This window comes from Prunus dulcis, chromosome 5 (genome assembly GCF_902201215.1).
Source record: "Prunus dulcis chromosome 5, ALMONDv2, whole genome shotgun sequence".
Taxonomy (NCBI): Eukaryota; Viridiplantae; Streptophyta; class Magnoliopsida; order Rosales; family Rosaceae; genus Prunus; species Prunus dulcis.
Genome location: NC_047654.1, coordinates 16,372,057 through 16,388,249, shown reverse-complemented (window position 1 = coordinate 16,388,249; position 16,193 = coordinate 16,372,057). Strand labels below are relative to the sequence as shown.

Sequence of the window (16,193 nt, the reverse complement as noted above, 5' to 3'; positions counted from 1 at the left end):
TAGCCTCTAAGTTTTGCCAAAGATGAGACTTCTCAGAAGCTGCAGAAAAGACCAATTTAATCCTACACTCCATGAAGTTTAAAGTCAAAAGCTTTTCTTGACTTCCAGTTTTTACAGGCATTGCAGTCGCCACAACCATGTCTTGTATGGGCAGAGAAGTACTTTTTTAACCTGTCTGCACAACCCCATCACACCACAATACCAAAAACACAGATTCTACATTGCTTAACTTATCTAACAGAACGAGCCCAATAAAATAAAGTGTATTTTTTTTCAAATCAAGCTAGAAGCCAGAAATTCTTGTGAAGCTTAGTGGTGATCAAGTAGCCTCCAAGTTTCTTGCTCTTCCTCCTCACGGCAATCGTCATGCATGCAGCATTTTGGATGCAGTATTCGACAGTTACCTCGCCGGAGGATCTGGTCCTTGTCCACCTCTTGATGAGCTGCCACCACATTGATCTCTTTCTTTTCTGGCCAAGAACGAGTAGGGACACCCTTTGTCTCTTTGCTTCTTCCACTATTATTGGTCCTTTTTCTTTCCCTTCAAGCAATGCTACCTCCACTTCCACCTATATATTCAAATTCAATAGTCATTGGTCAATACAAAAGGCATAGTTCAAAGATAATGGAACCCTTTCACATTTGCTTCATAATGCACAGTTGACATCTCAATGCACATTAACAAAATTATTGCTACAAGTTGCTTAACAAAAAGATTGATCCCCTGCAGTAAAGTTGATCCAGAACAAAATTTATGGAAAAGAAGCAATTTGATACACTTACCTCAGGCCTTCTCCGTTGACACACATTTTTCATAGAGTGAAGAAGTTCAAAAGCCCTCAAATTGATCTTCCCATCTGACTCTGCACCTGCAAACCAATAGTAGCACTTTACCATATTAGGCTCATATATATTAATATTACTGCAAGCAACAAGATAATTATAATTTATAAATGACCAAGAAGAAAAAATTAATGTCAGTTTCTGACCTTGTTTGGAGGGTTTAGCTACATGAACAAGTACAATGGTGTCCTGGGTTTGTACGGTGTGTGATAGGGCCCATTCAAGAGCACCCTTAGCTTCAAGGCTTGGATCCACCACAACCATTATCTTATTCCCAACTTCAGACGACCCTCTTTTCAAACTGTCAGCACTGAAATCATCCTTGCTGCTGCTAATATTGTTCAAGAATTCTGTGCTGTTATGATCAGTTTTGATCGAACCAGAACATCGTCTGGAGGTGTGTTTCGATCGAAGAGACAGAGAATGGATCGGAAGACAAAGTGTGGGACGGGCACCACACAATCTTGCATATTTTCTACTCATTTTGTTGACAATATTGGTTTTGGTGGCAAAACTGGCTGGCTGTACATACATATATATACAAAGAATAAGGCGGCCACCAGACGAACTTGGAGGAACCATTTGTTTTTCTAAAGGGCATTGATTCCCTATTTTGTTTATTTGCTTTGTTTTTCAATGTGGTAGGCCACTTCTTGAACGTGCTCGCCATGATAATTTGTAATTTGTAGTTCCCACACATGATACATGTAACTGAGGTTGTTTGACTAATTTCCCAAAGAGAGAGAAAAGAGAGAAGAGAAAGCTATAGTTAGTGACAACTTATAGAAGAAAGAATTGTCGCCGGCCACTCGTGCCAAATTTATTGACAAGCAAGCATCCGTGTGGTGTGGTGTGGGGATGATTAATTAATAAATCAGCAAATACTAATTACTAGCTAACAGAAGAGAAACCACAAATCATTATGAATTAGGATGTAAAAGTCAACTTCATCATTAGCTAATCAAGTGCAAGGCAGACGAGGTAGCTATCTGCATTATTATATCTCTATTAATTTGTTTGTATTAGGAATGGTTTTCTCAACTTCCTCTGATATCATTCACACTAGATTATTAGTTTGGCAAGTTTCCACTTTGATGTGAAATCATTCACACTACATACATTGAATTCTATATGGTAATTAAGGAATTCTATTATTCTATTATTGGGCTGGAAACTGAGAGTGAAAAAAATTGACAAACAAGGAATCGTGAAAAAAGAAGAAAAAAATATTTAGGATGTATCTGTATTATTGTGTAGTCAGATTGATTTACTAAACTTGTAGACTGGCATGGCACTGGGTTTTTCAAGTGTTCAACAATTCTACGCTAAATATTGATTTGATGGGTACCGCCCATTTCTGTGCATGATAAATTGATATTATCGCCATGCCTAATCTACAGTCGCATACAGCATTTGTGGCACTAAAGAACAACATTGCTAAAAGAAAACACAACCCATATACATTTAAAAAGAAAAAAGAAAAGACATGGCCATAATATCAATTTATCACGGGTGCTATAACTCGAATCTAGGGCAATTGTTCCAAACCCCTACATGCATATCTACTATATCTGTGGCAAACAATACCAGCAGAATTCAACTGTCGCAAGAGCTACCAGCAAATCAATCAAATCCAAATTGGACAAAAAGAAAAAGGACTATATATAGTAGCTACTTGTGTATATCGACAACACTGGTCTAATTCCCAAGTTAATTTGAAAATATATTGTCTGTCGTCCACCTTCAATGCAAATTATAATATACTAAATAAATACAAGAGGTGGTAGCAGTTAATTTGAGCTAGCCCGCCCCCAACATACCACAAATTTTGAGCTATCTAGAGGCTCTTCCTTCCATCATAATCCACATTATAAATTAATTTCTACGTAGGTATACATGCATACATACATTTATAATTAATTATATATATAAATTATGTGTACTTGGTTATAAACTTATAATAGTTTGGATATCATGAATTCTTCTATTCATTAAGGTGGCGGAGCATCCATGGGGGAAGGAGAGTATTAGGTCGACTTGCTGTCGGGGTCTCATTTTCATCCTCATGATCTCCACCGGCTCCATCATTTCTAATTCCCTGGTAATTTGAACCGCTGCTGCAAATATCAAATATTGCACATGTTAATGATTAAAAAAACTTGACCTACCTTGTAATCAATCAGCCTTGATATTCAATTAATATTCTTAATTCAGTCTTTTAGAGAGAGAGAGAGAGAGAGAGAGAGAGAGAGAGAGAGAGAGAGAGAGAGAGAGAGAGTGAGGCTAACCCGAAATTCAAGGACTGCAATGCCTCTGGTAGAAGGGTGGACGAGCAGTCCAAGCCCTGGTTCTGCACTTGCTGCTCCCATGACTCTGCCTGTGGAGCTAGTGCTTTCTCCTTCTCCTTTACCTGGTTAATTATTGCTTAATACACAATTCAAGCTAGCCATGCATGATGAGAAATGAAAATTACGAAATTAATAACAAATTTCTAAACATATATAATTACATTGTTATACCTTCTTTGCCAGCAAGTTGTTTTGCTCCTGCAATGCCTTATCCTGTCATGATCAAATTAACGCAGGCAATATTCCACAGTTAATACTGGAACAAAAACATGCTTCTAATTTCGTGCATAGAATGTCCTCTCAGGCTTACCTTCTTTTGCAGCTCTGAAATCGATTCGTACATAACCTGGTTCTGTATGTGATGAAAGATTCATAGTCAAATTCGTTACCCTTTTTCTTTTTTCAAAAGAGAAAATGAGAGAAAAGAGAAAACAAGTCCAATAATCTACTGTGCCGAAACCCTTTCGTTTGTATTTTTACCTTTCTTGACCTTATGTGCTTCAGTGCAGAATCAAGCTGTTGCTCCAAATTCTGAAGCTCTTTCAGACTTAAAGATTGGAGATCTTCCCCCATAAAATGACTGCAAATTAATCAAGAATGAATGAAAACTAGCTAGTATACAATTGCTACTGCTAGCTCTTTATTAATTAGAAAGCAATTAAAGATGTATGAGCGTTTGGTGCCTGCAATTTCTTTGTAAAACCTCCACCCTAGCCTTGAGCTTCGCATGTTCCAGAGTCCAGCTTCCCTAATATATATAAACGTATGGCATCAAATGAAGTATTTATTAAAAGAAAAGAACCCAAGAAAAGTGATCCTAGTTCGTCAATTCCCGATTCGTCTATAGACTATAGGGGAATGACGCAAATTGCAATGGATGCCAAATTCATGGTGATGATATTTTTGGGTTCGACACCAAAGGGAAAGCCAGAAGGACATACGTACAGTTGATTCATGATCATTTGCAAGAAGCTGCTTCTCTGAATATGAGTATCTTTCGTACCTTTCCAGGATCCTTTCCATGCTGTTATAATTAACAAATTCATTCAGAAATAATCTACCAGTAACTACTCCTATATAGTTCCTATAAACCAAACTTCATTCAAGATCAAATAACAGTCAGGAGACACTACGCTAAAATCATTAATTTGAGGTGTACCGTACATATATAAATATATATAGCACAAAACCCTTGTGTTGTGAGAGTGAATTAAAATCTGAGCTCACATATCCTATAATGGAATTGATAGAGGAGGTTAATTCCCTCCCCAATATGTACTCAAAAAAGATATGAACTTGAGCCTACAAAAAGTTTGTAAGACACGCACAGACGACAGACCCCCCTATATATATAGATATTTTTTCTTATAGACCCCTATATATAAATTATATATTAATAACTTAAAAGAAGAAAGGGAAATTAGGGATATTCCAGGCTGCTGTACGTTTCACAAAGAGGAAGTCCGCCTTCTTGGCAAGGCAACTAAGAATTCCTAAGTAAGAATTAAGGATACAAATTAGTTGGGGTTTAAGAATGTTAATGTTAATTGCGATGAACAATTTTTCTTTCCGTTTTTGTTTTACATTTTTAACAGCTCGACCGTCCCATATTTACTCTCTCTCCCCCCTCAACCAACATCTGGTATTTGCATGAAATCAAATTAAATATAGAGGAAGAAAATACCCAGAAAAGATACTCACTCATGAAAAATGTAATCTCAAAAGCCTATGGATCTAATAATAAGTCGAAACAAAAAAACTAGTGCATGAACAAATGAAACGTACTGGTAGAATTGGGTAATAAATTTAGATGAACAAAAAAGAAAGAAATACACTAAAAAAGACACAGACACAAAAATAAATAATAGATACTTATTAAATGATTAATAATATATATATATATATATAGGAGGAAGGACGTGGAGGTATATATATTACCAGGAGTCAGTGGAGTACTCAAAGAGCTTGCCTTTGGTGGAGAAGACAATCAAAGCAACCTCAGCATCACAAAGCACAGAAATCTCTTGGGCTTTCTTCAGCAACCCAGACCTTCTCTTTGAGAAGGTCACCTGCCTGTTGATCTTGTTTTCAATCCTCTTCAGCTGCACCCTTCCCCTCCCCATAATATATACTACTAGTATTAATTTCTCTTTTTAATTTTATGATATTAAACAAATAATAATATTATCCTATAAGCCTAGCTAGCCCTTTTGATGAACAGATGATGATCTCTTTGCTTGCAGAAACCAAAACCCCACCCAGAAAATGGGAGAGAAACAAAGAAAGAAAGAAGGAAAGGGATGAGCTATATGCTTCTTCTCTCTCTTTCTTCTAATAGATAGGTGTCGTCTGCTCTCTCTCTCTCTCTCTCTCTCTCTCTCTGTGACTGCCGTTGTTTCTGTATTTATACGATATAGTAGATATATAAATATATAAATTACAAAACCGCTAAAACAAGAGATGGGTAGGATTGGAAAACCAGAGTGGTTTGGTCAGGATGGTTGTCGACTTGGGATTGGCTAGAACCCAAATATTTCCAAATCCTACATAATAAACATTAATCAAAATGAAAAGTGATGTGTACGGCTTTGAAGGGGGATCTTTCTCTGTTTCTATTTTTACTTTGCCTTTTGGGTTCACTCTCAGAATTATTACTAATCTTATGCATCTCTCTCACAACTTACTTTTTACTGCTTAATGTGTCTCTATATGTGTCTGTATGTGCCACTGTCACACTCACTCTACCTATTTTATGACAACAAATTTAATATTCCAACAAAATAACATAAATATATGTTAAATTGGGTTGGATTCAATCCCTCCCACTCAGTTTATCTTTAATTACCACCTCATTATTAACTTTTAATTATATAACCCTAAAGTTATTTCAGTCGGTATTTCAATTCGGACATGTTGCAAAAAGTTTGTAACTCAAAAAATTGAATTAAGTAAAAATTACTTTAATCTTCACTTAGAATATGTTATCTTGCTTTTCTCCACACCGAATTAAAAATTCAAAATTGCTTATCATGCCAATCCCAACAAAGTAAGTACCACAACGTCATCATATTATGATTTTTTATCGTTTATTATCACCCCCCATAGCTTAGTTGTCGTGATATGATTGGCTCCTATATATGTTTTAATCTTTATATTAGCAGACATCGTACGTTGATTTGAGACACTTCTCTTATCTCTTATCATCTGTTTATGCTTTTCTGTACTTATTTTCTCTGGGAGCATTTTTTTCACCATTTTAACTCAAGGCATATGTGTTCATCACATTTCTCAATACTTTATATGTGTTCATAAATATAACCATGGTTACATAAATCAAAATAAAAAGTTAAGATTCAAATGAAAAATTCATTCATCTGTAGACAAGGCAAGATAAGACACTTTTCCTTTTGAAACCTTTTCTTTTTCCCGTCCTGTCAAGATTCAAATGAAAAATTCATTCATATGTAGGCAAGGTAAGGTAAGGCACTTTTCCTTTTGAGCAGAGCGAAGCCATTAAGAGACCAGTGTGGTCCAAGGGCCTCCTTCATCTTGTACCAATTCTAGTTATATATTATATATAATGTGTTATTATGATATATTATATTAGTTTAAGGATATTTACCATATAATAAATAATAAATATTAGGTTTTTTTTAATACAAATTAACCATTAAATTTTTTCATCTCTCTTCTACTTCTCTCCCTTAAATCTTCTAGTTTAGTTTATGATATTTACACTAAAAATTCATACAAATTTAACCTTTTATTTCTCTTTCTCTCTTTTTTAACTTAAGCTTTATGAATTTTTTTTATTTTATTTCCCTTGCTTTTCTAATGTCTAAGTTGGGTATCATAATATTAGGATTTATGAACCTTTTTTGTATTTCTTCTCTATGTTGGAATGTAAATTATTAACTTTTGAGTGTATAATGATGTAGATGATGAGATTAGTTAATCAATATAAAATGAGATTATGAAGTGGAACAAAACAAGTAGTTAATGTTGTATTAACTTATTAACCAAACTTAAACGCTCCTATTCTAATTATTTTTTACAATTTGTGGAGGACCCCCTCTAATATGAAATCCCAGCTCCTCTCATTTATGTTTAATTCCAAGCACGATTATTATATATTGAAATGAAATATAATACATTTGTTTTCGTGCAAAATAATCTGTCTCAATGAATTTCTATATTTATTTAATTACCATATTTGGTGGAACAAGGCCAAGTTAGTCAATGATAATGTTTCCCGAATGCGATTAAAGTATGCCACTTTTACAACCCATCAGTTGACCAGTTGACTGGAAGCGAAATATCTATCTAAAGATGCATATGCCCACGTACGGTCATAATAAGTTTGGGATTAAAACTCACCATGCGTGACATTTTGAAAGTGAGAGATTCTCTTGCCTATATCACACCAACGTAACTAGTACTGACAGGCAACTAGCTCCCTGTTATCTGTTTTCCACAAGTTAAAAGTATATGAAACGTAATGACATCTATAATCATTGATCACGGGTTTAAAAACAACACAAAATTTAAATATTCTCAAACTTCATTAGCGATGGAGAAACTAAAATTGAAATGTTTTTGGGATACCCATACCCGAAAGGGGAATTAATGCCTAGAGTATTGATTGTTGGGATTCAGTCGTGTTTTTACATTGTAAAACACAGACAGAGAAACACGCATGCACACAAAGAGGTTACTATTTTGGTGAACCATTTCTGGCATTGGCATGCAATGACAGACAACAGTTACACATAGGAACATGGCATGGCCAATATATATAGTACGCACGTACTGGAACAAAAACAAAAACATGATTTGAATGATGATCGTGGGAAGGGAAGGTGGTGTTTTTGTAACATGTAGTGTGTGTTTTGTGTGCGTTTGATTGCTAAATTGGTCCCTTTACCCCGGTGGTCCTCTCCTCTCTGCCAACGGTATGAATTAAAAAATAGATTAATTTTCACGTGGGCCGTGGCCCAACCCATAGTTGCGTAGGAAGAGTTAGGTATCTTTTCTTATCTTTTCCGTGCTTTGTCGCTCTTGATTGGCCGAATCAGGTAAGAAGAAGAAGACTTCCACTGAAAAGGACATAAAATAAATCATAAAGGCAGTCCAACTCCAAACGTCCTTCCCTTCACCGCAGCATCTGCTGTTGCTCTACCTGTTCCTGTTTTCATTCAATGATTAAGTGCTCTAAAAACCCTAATCTTTCCAAATTACCCGAAAGAAAACAAAAACACAGATAACTTTGCAAATTATAACGTCGTCATCCTTTTCCTTAACAAGTAATATCAGTGTAACTAACTCTCGGTTGAGTACACGAAATCCCTTGTTTAACTTCTTCGAATAAGAAAGTCCGCAAAGGAAAATAATTATTAGGGTAAGAAAGTTGAGAGAGAGATGGTGGTTGAGATTAATGTCCATTTTTGTTTTCATAGGAAGAAGGTGAATCACCTTTTGGGTTACGTTAATATTTTATTGGCAAATTGTCTGCTAACTTGTAAGTACGACGATGGACAAGTAAGCTTTTGTCTCCTAATTAAGCACGATTGCTTGCTCGCATGCACACAAGTTTTTGATGGACCTGTGAATCATGGAAGGCCCAGTAGTTCAATTGGGCAAGTTTTCCCACAGGCTTGAGGCCCAAACCTTGTTCAAAGCTGGTATATTCAGTGATTATGATACAAATTCATGCAAATTCATATCCCACAATTCATATATATATATATATATATATATATATAGAGAGAGAGAGAGAGAGAGAGAGAGAGAGAGAGAGAGAGAGAGAGAGGTTTCAATGTCATGAATACAACTTACAAACATAAATAAAAATAAATATTTATTCTTATTGGTTCAAGACTAATTACATGTTGCATGGCATAGAAGGAAGATCACAATTAACCAAAAAAGAAAAGCTCCATCCAACATGAGATGATAGTCCGCTACATGTATTTTATTCGCCACATCTTGTCATCTTGATCATGCGAAATCAAAGTCAAAGCATCCACCCAGGAATGAATCCATTCACATGTTGGCCATGATTTCCAACATTCATTTGTTCATGATGATCTGAACCCAAGGGGCTGTATCTGCATTGTAAGAAGACGAAAACGAAGACGTGTTAATTAATGGAAATTAAGGCTCCGTTTGGATGCGGGGATTTGAATGAAAAGGATTTGAGATGATGTGTACCCAATTTGGGAAGTGGAGTTGTTTCCCAATGGATGGAAGAAGCCTTGTGAGTGGTGAGGATGATGAGGAAGGCCAGTATGCTGAACATTGTTGTTGCCATGGCCAGCAGCTTCCCATGCCAATAGAGGTGGAGCTTGCCCACTAGTTTCTTCCAGCTGTGTTCAGTTAATATTAATGATCACTTGGATTTACACTTGTAAACACAAACAGCTAGATCAATTAATGAAGCAAGAAATTATGGGGCACATGGTTTCTTTTGTTTTACCTTCCTCCTCAAGGCTTTGTTAGCTTCAACTAGCATTTGTTCCTGCTCAAGAATAAAAAGCAAGTAGTCCAGGAATTATTATGTGTTCAAAGGCAAATCACATAAGCCTGCACATGTGCAAGTGTATGTATCAACATTGATGCGCAAATGAGATTCATGACTTACCTTGTTCTGGAGATCACAAAGCTGATCAAGCATAAACTGAGTCTGAATAAAATGTGGGAACACAACATAACAGGTGAGCCCAAAGAATTATTACAACTTAATTAAAAGAAGACAAAGGGCCAAGCAATCAGGAGTTTTGTTGTTGGCATTAACTCAAGCGATAGATTGCTTTATGAAAGACAAAGGGTTTCGTGTATAAGCTTCCGTAAACGATCAAATTGACAAAAATTCTATCAGTTAATCACCTTTGTTGACCTAATTTGGTTCAAGGATGCCTCCAGTTGATGCTCAAGCTGGTCAAGCTCCTTTGTGTTCAGTGGGGCCAAATCTTCCCCAAGAAGGTTTCTGCAGCATTCAGGAACATCTACTCTTAGAATATATATATTTAGGTTTACCATCTTTCTTCAGAGATTGCATGACAAGCAAATATCAATTCCAAGGTTGTGCAAAATACCTTTGAGATTGTTGGAGGACCTCCACTCTAGCTTTCAGCTTCAGATATTCCTGATAGCTGTTCTGCTTGGAGACAAAAGACAATTTTGTCATGACATTTCTAGAGTTGTCAACAAATTTTTGTATTAAATACTATAAAATAAAATAAAAAAGACGCATTCGAAATATTCCACAAGGTTGGATTGTTAAAATAGTGTTGGTTTTTAATAATAGTGGGGTTGTCCAGCCTACCTGAGTCTCATTGACTGGTCTGTTGGCTTCCAGGGAGCCATAGCTGCACCTTTGGTACTTTTCAAGCGTTTTCAGCATGCTATAAGAGACAAGGTGAACAATTGAAGAACATCAAGATATCAGCACATCTATTCACCAAGGTACTAGTCTTGAAGCCTAGTCTCATAAAAATAAATAAATAAATAAATAAAAACATAGGTCTTAACACACTAAAATTTTATATATGTGATTTCACAATACCACTATATCATCACAATCATAAAACGACAACTTAAAATGCATAATTAATCAATCTGGCTAAAAACGACGAAGTGTACTCAAAACAACATGTTTGGCTTAAAAATCATAAGAATCTTATGATTTTGGGTCAAGTGGTGTTAAAATCAAATTATTTAATTTCTAAACGACAGCTTATATGAACTGTGACGATGGAAGACATTGTGAATCGTCCCCCAATAAACACAATGCAATTACATCCTTGAACATAAGTGTGCGCCACACTTGAACCCTCTGTGAAATCAGCTAGATATATATATAGTTGTCATAAATATTTATAACCTTTATAGATGAATAATACCATATATATCCAAGCCACACAAGGTTCTTTTGTTACTAATAAAAAGGGAAGTAGCAAGGTATTATTAATTTCTAGGCCTGCAAGGTAGCATTACTTTCTACTCATCAACAATGGAGAACTTCAAGCTGCTATTCCCACTTCCATGGGGTACATTAGGGTTTCACTTTCTTAGATCTTGTGAAGTTTTTATTTGTTGAGAGAGAGAGAGAGAGAGAGAGAGAGAGAGAGAGCTAAAATAGTTAATTAGGACTGAGATTAAATATGTTTAAGCGAAGGTAAAACGAAGTTTGTGAAGCAACCATCAATTTAGCAATGCTTCTCACAAAGGAAATGCAAGAAAACTCAAGAAACTTCAAGTGATTAGACTTCAGAGTGTTGTAAGGCTAAATATTGAAGGGGATGATTTTCATTAAGTTACCACTGCTTTCTCTATCACTTGAGAAGGTTTCAATCACTTTAACGCCCTGCTTAGTTACAAATCCATGCTACTAGGCTCGACGCTTTCTCTATCACTTGGATAACATAAATGAGCTAGCATCAAGTGCTCTGTTGTCTATCAGCTAGATACATCAGACCGCCTAAAAGCCACTAGCATTTGTACTATCAGGATCTTGAAACTTCCAATTTCTCCACATTTAAACTTTGAATTTGATATAAAGTTTCCCGGGACTCTAAATTAAGAATGTCAACTCTTTTTACCTAAAATTTTAAAGCAGAATCTTATCTTCAGGTCTTAAAAAAGAAAAGTAATAATAATGAATAAATCTTTAATATGATGAGGTTTTATTGATGACTTTATTATAATTATTTAGGAATTTGTGTTTGTGGATGCAGAATAATTCTACAAGTATAACATTTTTAGTAATATATCAGGCCAAAGTCATCTAATCTGGCTCCAAGGTTTTGCAGAAATATAATCCAGCTTTGGAATTGGCAGCGAAAGAGGCAGCCTTTTGTGTTTCTCTTACTGGAAATAATTATTTCAAAGTACTACATGCAGAAAACTTGCAAATCAAATATCAAATCATCCTGCTACCGAATCATAACAGTGACCGGTATTGTTACTGTCTCTTCCCTGCTCATTAAAAAAAATGACGGTTCTCCTGGAACGAACAGTAGAAAATGATGAAAGAATAATCTGTAAGTTTCTTGTTAATAAGTTTTTTCCATGAAAACACCACGATTCAAAGTTTTGTATGATCTTGTTTACTTAAAAAGAAGGGAAGAAAAACACACCAAATCTGTCTTCAAAAGAGTACAAAACAACTTAAACTATATTTAGGAAAGCCTTCTAAATAAGCTTAATTCCATTATATCTATATAAGTAGCAAATTACTAGAGAGAACTCAAAATTTAGAAAATCATATAGGAAACGATTTAGGAAACTTTTACACGTGTCTAATGGATATGTAAACAATTTCGAAACTGAAACAATTCAAGCTGGAAAATTGTTGTATTTAAAAGTAATTGAGTATCAAAATCAAAGATGAAGTTTGTGTATATTATATGCACGAAGAGACTGTGAAACATATGAACTCAAAAAGAGAAGAAAAGATTTTACATCTTTAACTATGAGAACACCAAAAATTTAAAAGTTGTTACTCTTCTTAAAATGATCAGTTGCAACAGATCAACATCTACACCAAATGAATCAAGAAGAATCAATGAAATCCGCATCTTTTTGAGCATTAAAACCACTGCTAGTACATAACAAAAAAATTTCTCCGACAAATATGTAAGTCGCAGACACTGATAAGTAAAACACATGTTTGCCTAGATATAGCTAGAGAGAGAGAGAGAGAGAGAGAGAGAGAGAGAGATACCTCATGCTGCTGCAGAATTCATAAAGTTTGCCACGGCTGGAGAAAATAATGAGGGCAACCTCAGCATCGCAGAGAATTGAGAGCTCATAAGCTTTCTTGAGCAGCCCATTTCTTCTCTTGGCAAAAGTCACTTGCCTGTTAATTTTATTCTCTATCCTCTTCAGCTCAACTCTACCTCTTCCCATATCTCTTTCTAAATTATTAGCTCTCTCTCTCTAGTATTGGTTAAGATGAGAGGCAGACAAAGTTTCTTTAAAGAGGGTGTGTGTTTAGGGTACCAAAAGGGATAAAAAGATGAATGCAATATGAGAGAAATGGAAACCCCTGAAAAAGCTTTTGTATTTGTGTTTGGTTTTATCTTCCCTATCCCTACTACTGTACACTTAATATTCTTGTGATGTCTTGTGCTTCGTGTGTATCCAATATCCATACAAGTTACAACCACAAGGGTTTTGCCCAGTTTCACTCTATGGTCCAGATTTTCCACTGCATCATCCTTTTTTCATCTTTTTTTTCTTTCAAAGAATTCAATTCAATTCAATTATACGTGCACTGTCAAAGCCTCTAGGTTACCTTGTATTGCCTAGCGGATGTCCAACAACAACAAACCTTAACAGTTGCATACTTTTGGATGAACACGTGTCCACTCCTAGCTGGGCTGCACTTCATATTTCATGTCAGATACATACTCTATAGTTTCCTTTTTGAACGGGATATTTAGCCCTATACCTCTGCCTCTCATGATCTTTCTATATATTTGGAGTTTCACTTCGTTTCGATACCATTTTATTTTCAAACTTTAATTTTGACATTCTCTTTTTTTATTCGAAGGATGATGAAGCAATATTTTCTTTTGAAACCCCTTCGAAAATGTTGTCATTCACACCTCATAACAACAGCAAAATCATTCAAATCACATCATGTATGCCACTATGAAAGTTAATTGTGAAGCTAAAGCGAAAATAGATATCGTAAGTTCATACTATAGATCGATCCATTCAAATTATGCTTTTAATGGAAGAAACGATTTTTGGGCAAAATGTGTTTGTAGACAATTCGCTTAGCTGCAAGTACTTCACAAAATATATGGATTGCAGTTGAAGCTCTTTAGCATTCTTCTTGCATGTCCTTGAAATTCCTATTTTTGGAATTGATTTCTTTGTTTCCTTTTTTATAGAAGAAAAAACCTCACTAGCAATATCCCAAGTAGAATAGGGTTGGGAAACATAATAATAATAAAAATAAAAGTTGGCATTGACAATATTGTGCTACGACTATTGGCTTTCAAAGCCTAGTGCAAACAAAATCAAAGAAAGAAAAAATGAGAGGAGCCTATCGAGCTTTAAACACCTCATGTGATAACATTGAAATCAACAACCAAATGACCGTCCTTCATTCAAACTACAAAATCCGTAAAGAAAATATTATATCATGCAAGACTACAAGCCGCACATTGAATTTGTTTTTTATGTTAAATTTTGAAGAGGCGGGTCACTAGTCTATTATTAACAACATTGATAAATTTCAGAGAGACGAGTCAGTGGTCCACTACTAGCGACACCGATGTTGTCCTCAACTTAGCCACATACAAAGCCCAATAGGTATGAAGTTTTATCACAAAAAGCCTCGATGTTATTAAGAGTAGAACCACTTATTATAAATTGTAATTTATTTAGTCAAATTTTCGATGTGGGACTTTATATTCTTCAACATCTTATATATTGTATCAAAAACATTTCTGGCCTTTTGAAACAAATTTCTAGGCATTATTTATAAATACATGGAAGTGATATTCGTTATATCCTTTGAAAGGAAGAAATACAAATGAATATTTGAACTTTTCTCTTTTTTAGTTGATGGAACTATTCACTGTGTTCGCTGTCAATAACAAGAGCATATCACTTGTCAAACAGTTGGACATCGCTTTGATAATTGACGTGTCGATCTGAGATTGGTTGTGGTGAAATTAACTCCCAGGTGACCGATATTTGAGAAGGAAGACAATTTACCAGAGCCGTACTCTTTTTACGCCTCCGAACCCAGCTTACAGACAGATATTCGCTCAGAGGACACGCGTCAAAACAAAATTACCTTATTAACCAACGGTAAAACCAGGATCGGCGCACAGGCGACGGGCACGTGTCCGCAGAGCAAGTATTTTTATTGGAACTTGGAGGAAACACCCGCTTGCACAAAAAGTTGGTTTATGAAGTCATAATTTTACTGCCTGTAAGAATTCTTGCATATACTAATTAATAATTACGGACTGCACGTTTTGATTAAGTTTTTTTTGTTTTTTACAGGAAAGGGACCAATCAGAAAAAGAAGCTAAGATACATACCAGAAGCTTTTAAATTTTGATGTAGACAATGATAAATAAATAAATAAATAAATAAAATACCTGATCAGGTCTAATTTCATACATATGGGATATGGCTGGCTAACTGTGTGTTGTCATTGTCATATGGACTCACGGCCATGTGCATTGCTCCATTTCCTTCTCGTGCGCCAAAGGCACTTGTTGCACCACCGTCTGTACATGGCCAAATTAAAGGCAGAAAAGAAGAAAAAAGAAAATGCTACGTACACCAATGGGTTACATAATTTTTTAATATCAATTTATTTCCTTTCGAGTTCACTTTATATCTTAGTTATTGAGAGTAAATAAAAAATTCCCGATTAATATACTAGTATATATTAATGTCTCATTCACAAAATTTAAAATCCTGATTAATGGAGTGAATTATAAAGTTAGATACGATTCAGTCACCAAATATAGAATTTCCGTTTTAGAATTGTCAAACAAAGAATTTTCTGAATTTGATTACCCTCTCCATTACAAGCGGCCAAGAAGAGCAAACTAATAAAAGTACTTTCTTTTTTGGCGATAAAGTAGTAAAACAAGGTGCTTGAATGCAATGTCGGGCGCAGCATGCCCCACGTGAATTATCTCTGGTGTGACGCCACATCCAAAATGTTTCTCAAATGACATAATGATATGAAGATGGCTTTGGATCCCTTTTGTTGAATTGAAAAGGAGAATTTCATTTCTAGGTTTTTTAATTTATAATTTGTAGGCGCTTACCAATATCAACCCAAAGCCTTGAAAAACCCAATTCCGCCTCTTTTCTGGTTACGTTAGTAAATTTTGTGTGGGCTATATTTTGAGGGATATTTAGTTTGGTTTGCTGACATATGGATGTTTAGTTCTTTATGGTGGTTTGTTCATCTACAATCATGGAGTTTCTCTTTATTAGTGGCTGCTCGGAGTTTCTCTT

General features: G+C 35.3%; 3 protein-coding genes across 4 annotated transcripts; all 3 read right to left on the bottom strand.

Annotated features, from left to right (window-relative positions):
• Window positions 1–47: 47 nt before the first annotated feature.
• LOC117627162 lies at window positions 48–1,476 on the bottom strand. The gene is made up of 3 exons (XM_034359097.1): window positions 990–1,476; window positions 784–869; window positions 48–569 (listed from the first exon to the last, which is right to left on the bottom strand). The coding sequence occupies exons 1-3, from the start codon at window positions 1,423–1,425 to the stop codon at window positions 279–281; spliced, it is 813 nt and encodes a 270-aa protein (XP_034214988.1). The 5' UTR covers window positions 1,426–1,476; the 3' UTR covers window positions 48–278.
• Window positions 78–5,567, bottom strand: LOC117627163 (truncated transcription factor CAULIFLOWER A). Of its 2 annotated transcripts, XR_004585741.1 has the most exons (10): window positions 5,130–5,567; window positions 4,137–4,215; window positions 3,875–3,939; window positions 3,672–3,771; window positions 3,502–3,543; window positions 3,363–3,404; window positions 3,132–3,253; window positions 990–2,957; window positions 784–869; window positions 78–569 (listed from the first exon to the last, which is right to left on the bottom strand). XR_004585741.1 is itself a non-coding variant. In XM_034359098.1 (8 exons), exons 1-8 carry the CDS (start codon window positions 5,312–5,314, stop codon window positions 2,828–2,830), a joined length of 768 nt encoding a protein of 255 aa, XP_034214989.1. In that variant the 5' UTR covers window positions 5,315–5,567; the 3' UTR covers window positions 2,538–2,827. The 2 variants fall into 2 exon arrangements, 1 of the variants encoding a protein (XP_034214989.1); XM_034359098.1 differs by lacking the exons at window positions 78–569; window positions 784–869 and having other exon boundaries at window positions 2,538–2,960.
• A 3,420-nt stretch (window positions 5,568–8,987) lies between these two features.
• Window positions 8,988–13,388, bottom strand: LOC117627164 (agamous-like MADS-box protein MADS2). Its single transcript, XM_034359099.1, has 8 exons — window positions 12,916–13,388; window positions 10,516–10,594; window positions 10,286–10,347; window positions 10,077–10,176; window positions 9,832–9,873; window positions 9,667–9,708; window positions 9,402–9,556; window positions 8,988–9,298 (listed from the first exon to the last, which is right to left on the bottom strand). The coding sequence occupies exons 1-8, from the start codon at window positions 13,098–13,100 to the stop codon at window positions 9,205–9,207; spliced, it is 759 nt and encodes a 252-aa protein (XP_034214990.1). The 5' UTR covers window positions 13,101–13,388; the 3' UTR covers window positions 8,988–9,204.
• Between the last annotated feature and the right edge of the window lie 2,805 nt (window positions 13,389–16,193).

What these genes read in the sequence shown, in the direction of transcription:
- LOC117627163 (XM_034359098.1), bottom strand. Translation starts at nt 5,314, where the DNA reads ATGGGGAGGGGAAGGGTGCAGCTGAAGAGGATTGAAAACAAGATCAAC. An exon ending in ACAACTTGCTGGCAAAGAAG is followed by an intron (nt 3,254 to 3,362) that starts GTATAACAATGT and finishes ATAATTAACCAG; the next exon opens with GTAAAGGAGAAGGAGAAAGC. An exon ending in TTGCAGTCCTTGAATTTCGG is followed by an intron (nt 2,961 to 3,131) that starts GTTAGCCTCACT and finishes TGATATTTGCAG; the next exon opens with CAGCGGTTCAAATTACCAGG.
- LOC117627162 (XM_034359097.1), bottom strand. Translation starts at nt 1,425, where the DNA reads ATGGTTCCTCCAAGTTCGTCTGGTGGCCGCCTTATTCTTTGTATATAT. An exon ending in AGCTAAACCCTCCAAACAAG is followed by an intron (nt 870 to 989) that starts GTCAGAAACTGA and finishes ATTGGTTTGCAG; the next exon opens with GTGCAGAGTCAGATGGGAAG. An exon ending in GTCAACGGAGAAGGCCTGAG is followed by an intron (nt 570 to 783) that starts GTAAGTGTATCA and finishes TTGAATATATAG; the next exon opens with GTGGAAGTGGAGGTAGCATT.
- LOC117627164 (XM_034359099.1), bottom strand. Translation starts at nt 13,100, where the DNA reads ATGGGAAGAGGTAGAGTTGAGCTGAAGAGGATAGAGAATAAAATTAAC. An exon ending in ACCAAATTAGGTCAACAAAG is followed by an intron (nt 9,874 to 10,076) that starts GTGATTAACTGA and finishes CATTTTATTCAG; the next exon opens with ACTCAGTTTATGCTTGATCA. An exon ending in ACAAAGCCTTGAGGAGGAAG is followed by an intron (nt 9,557 to 9,666) that starts GTAAAACAAAAG and finishes AACTGAACACAG; the next exon opens with CTGGAAGAAACTAGTGGGCA.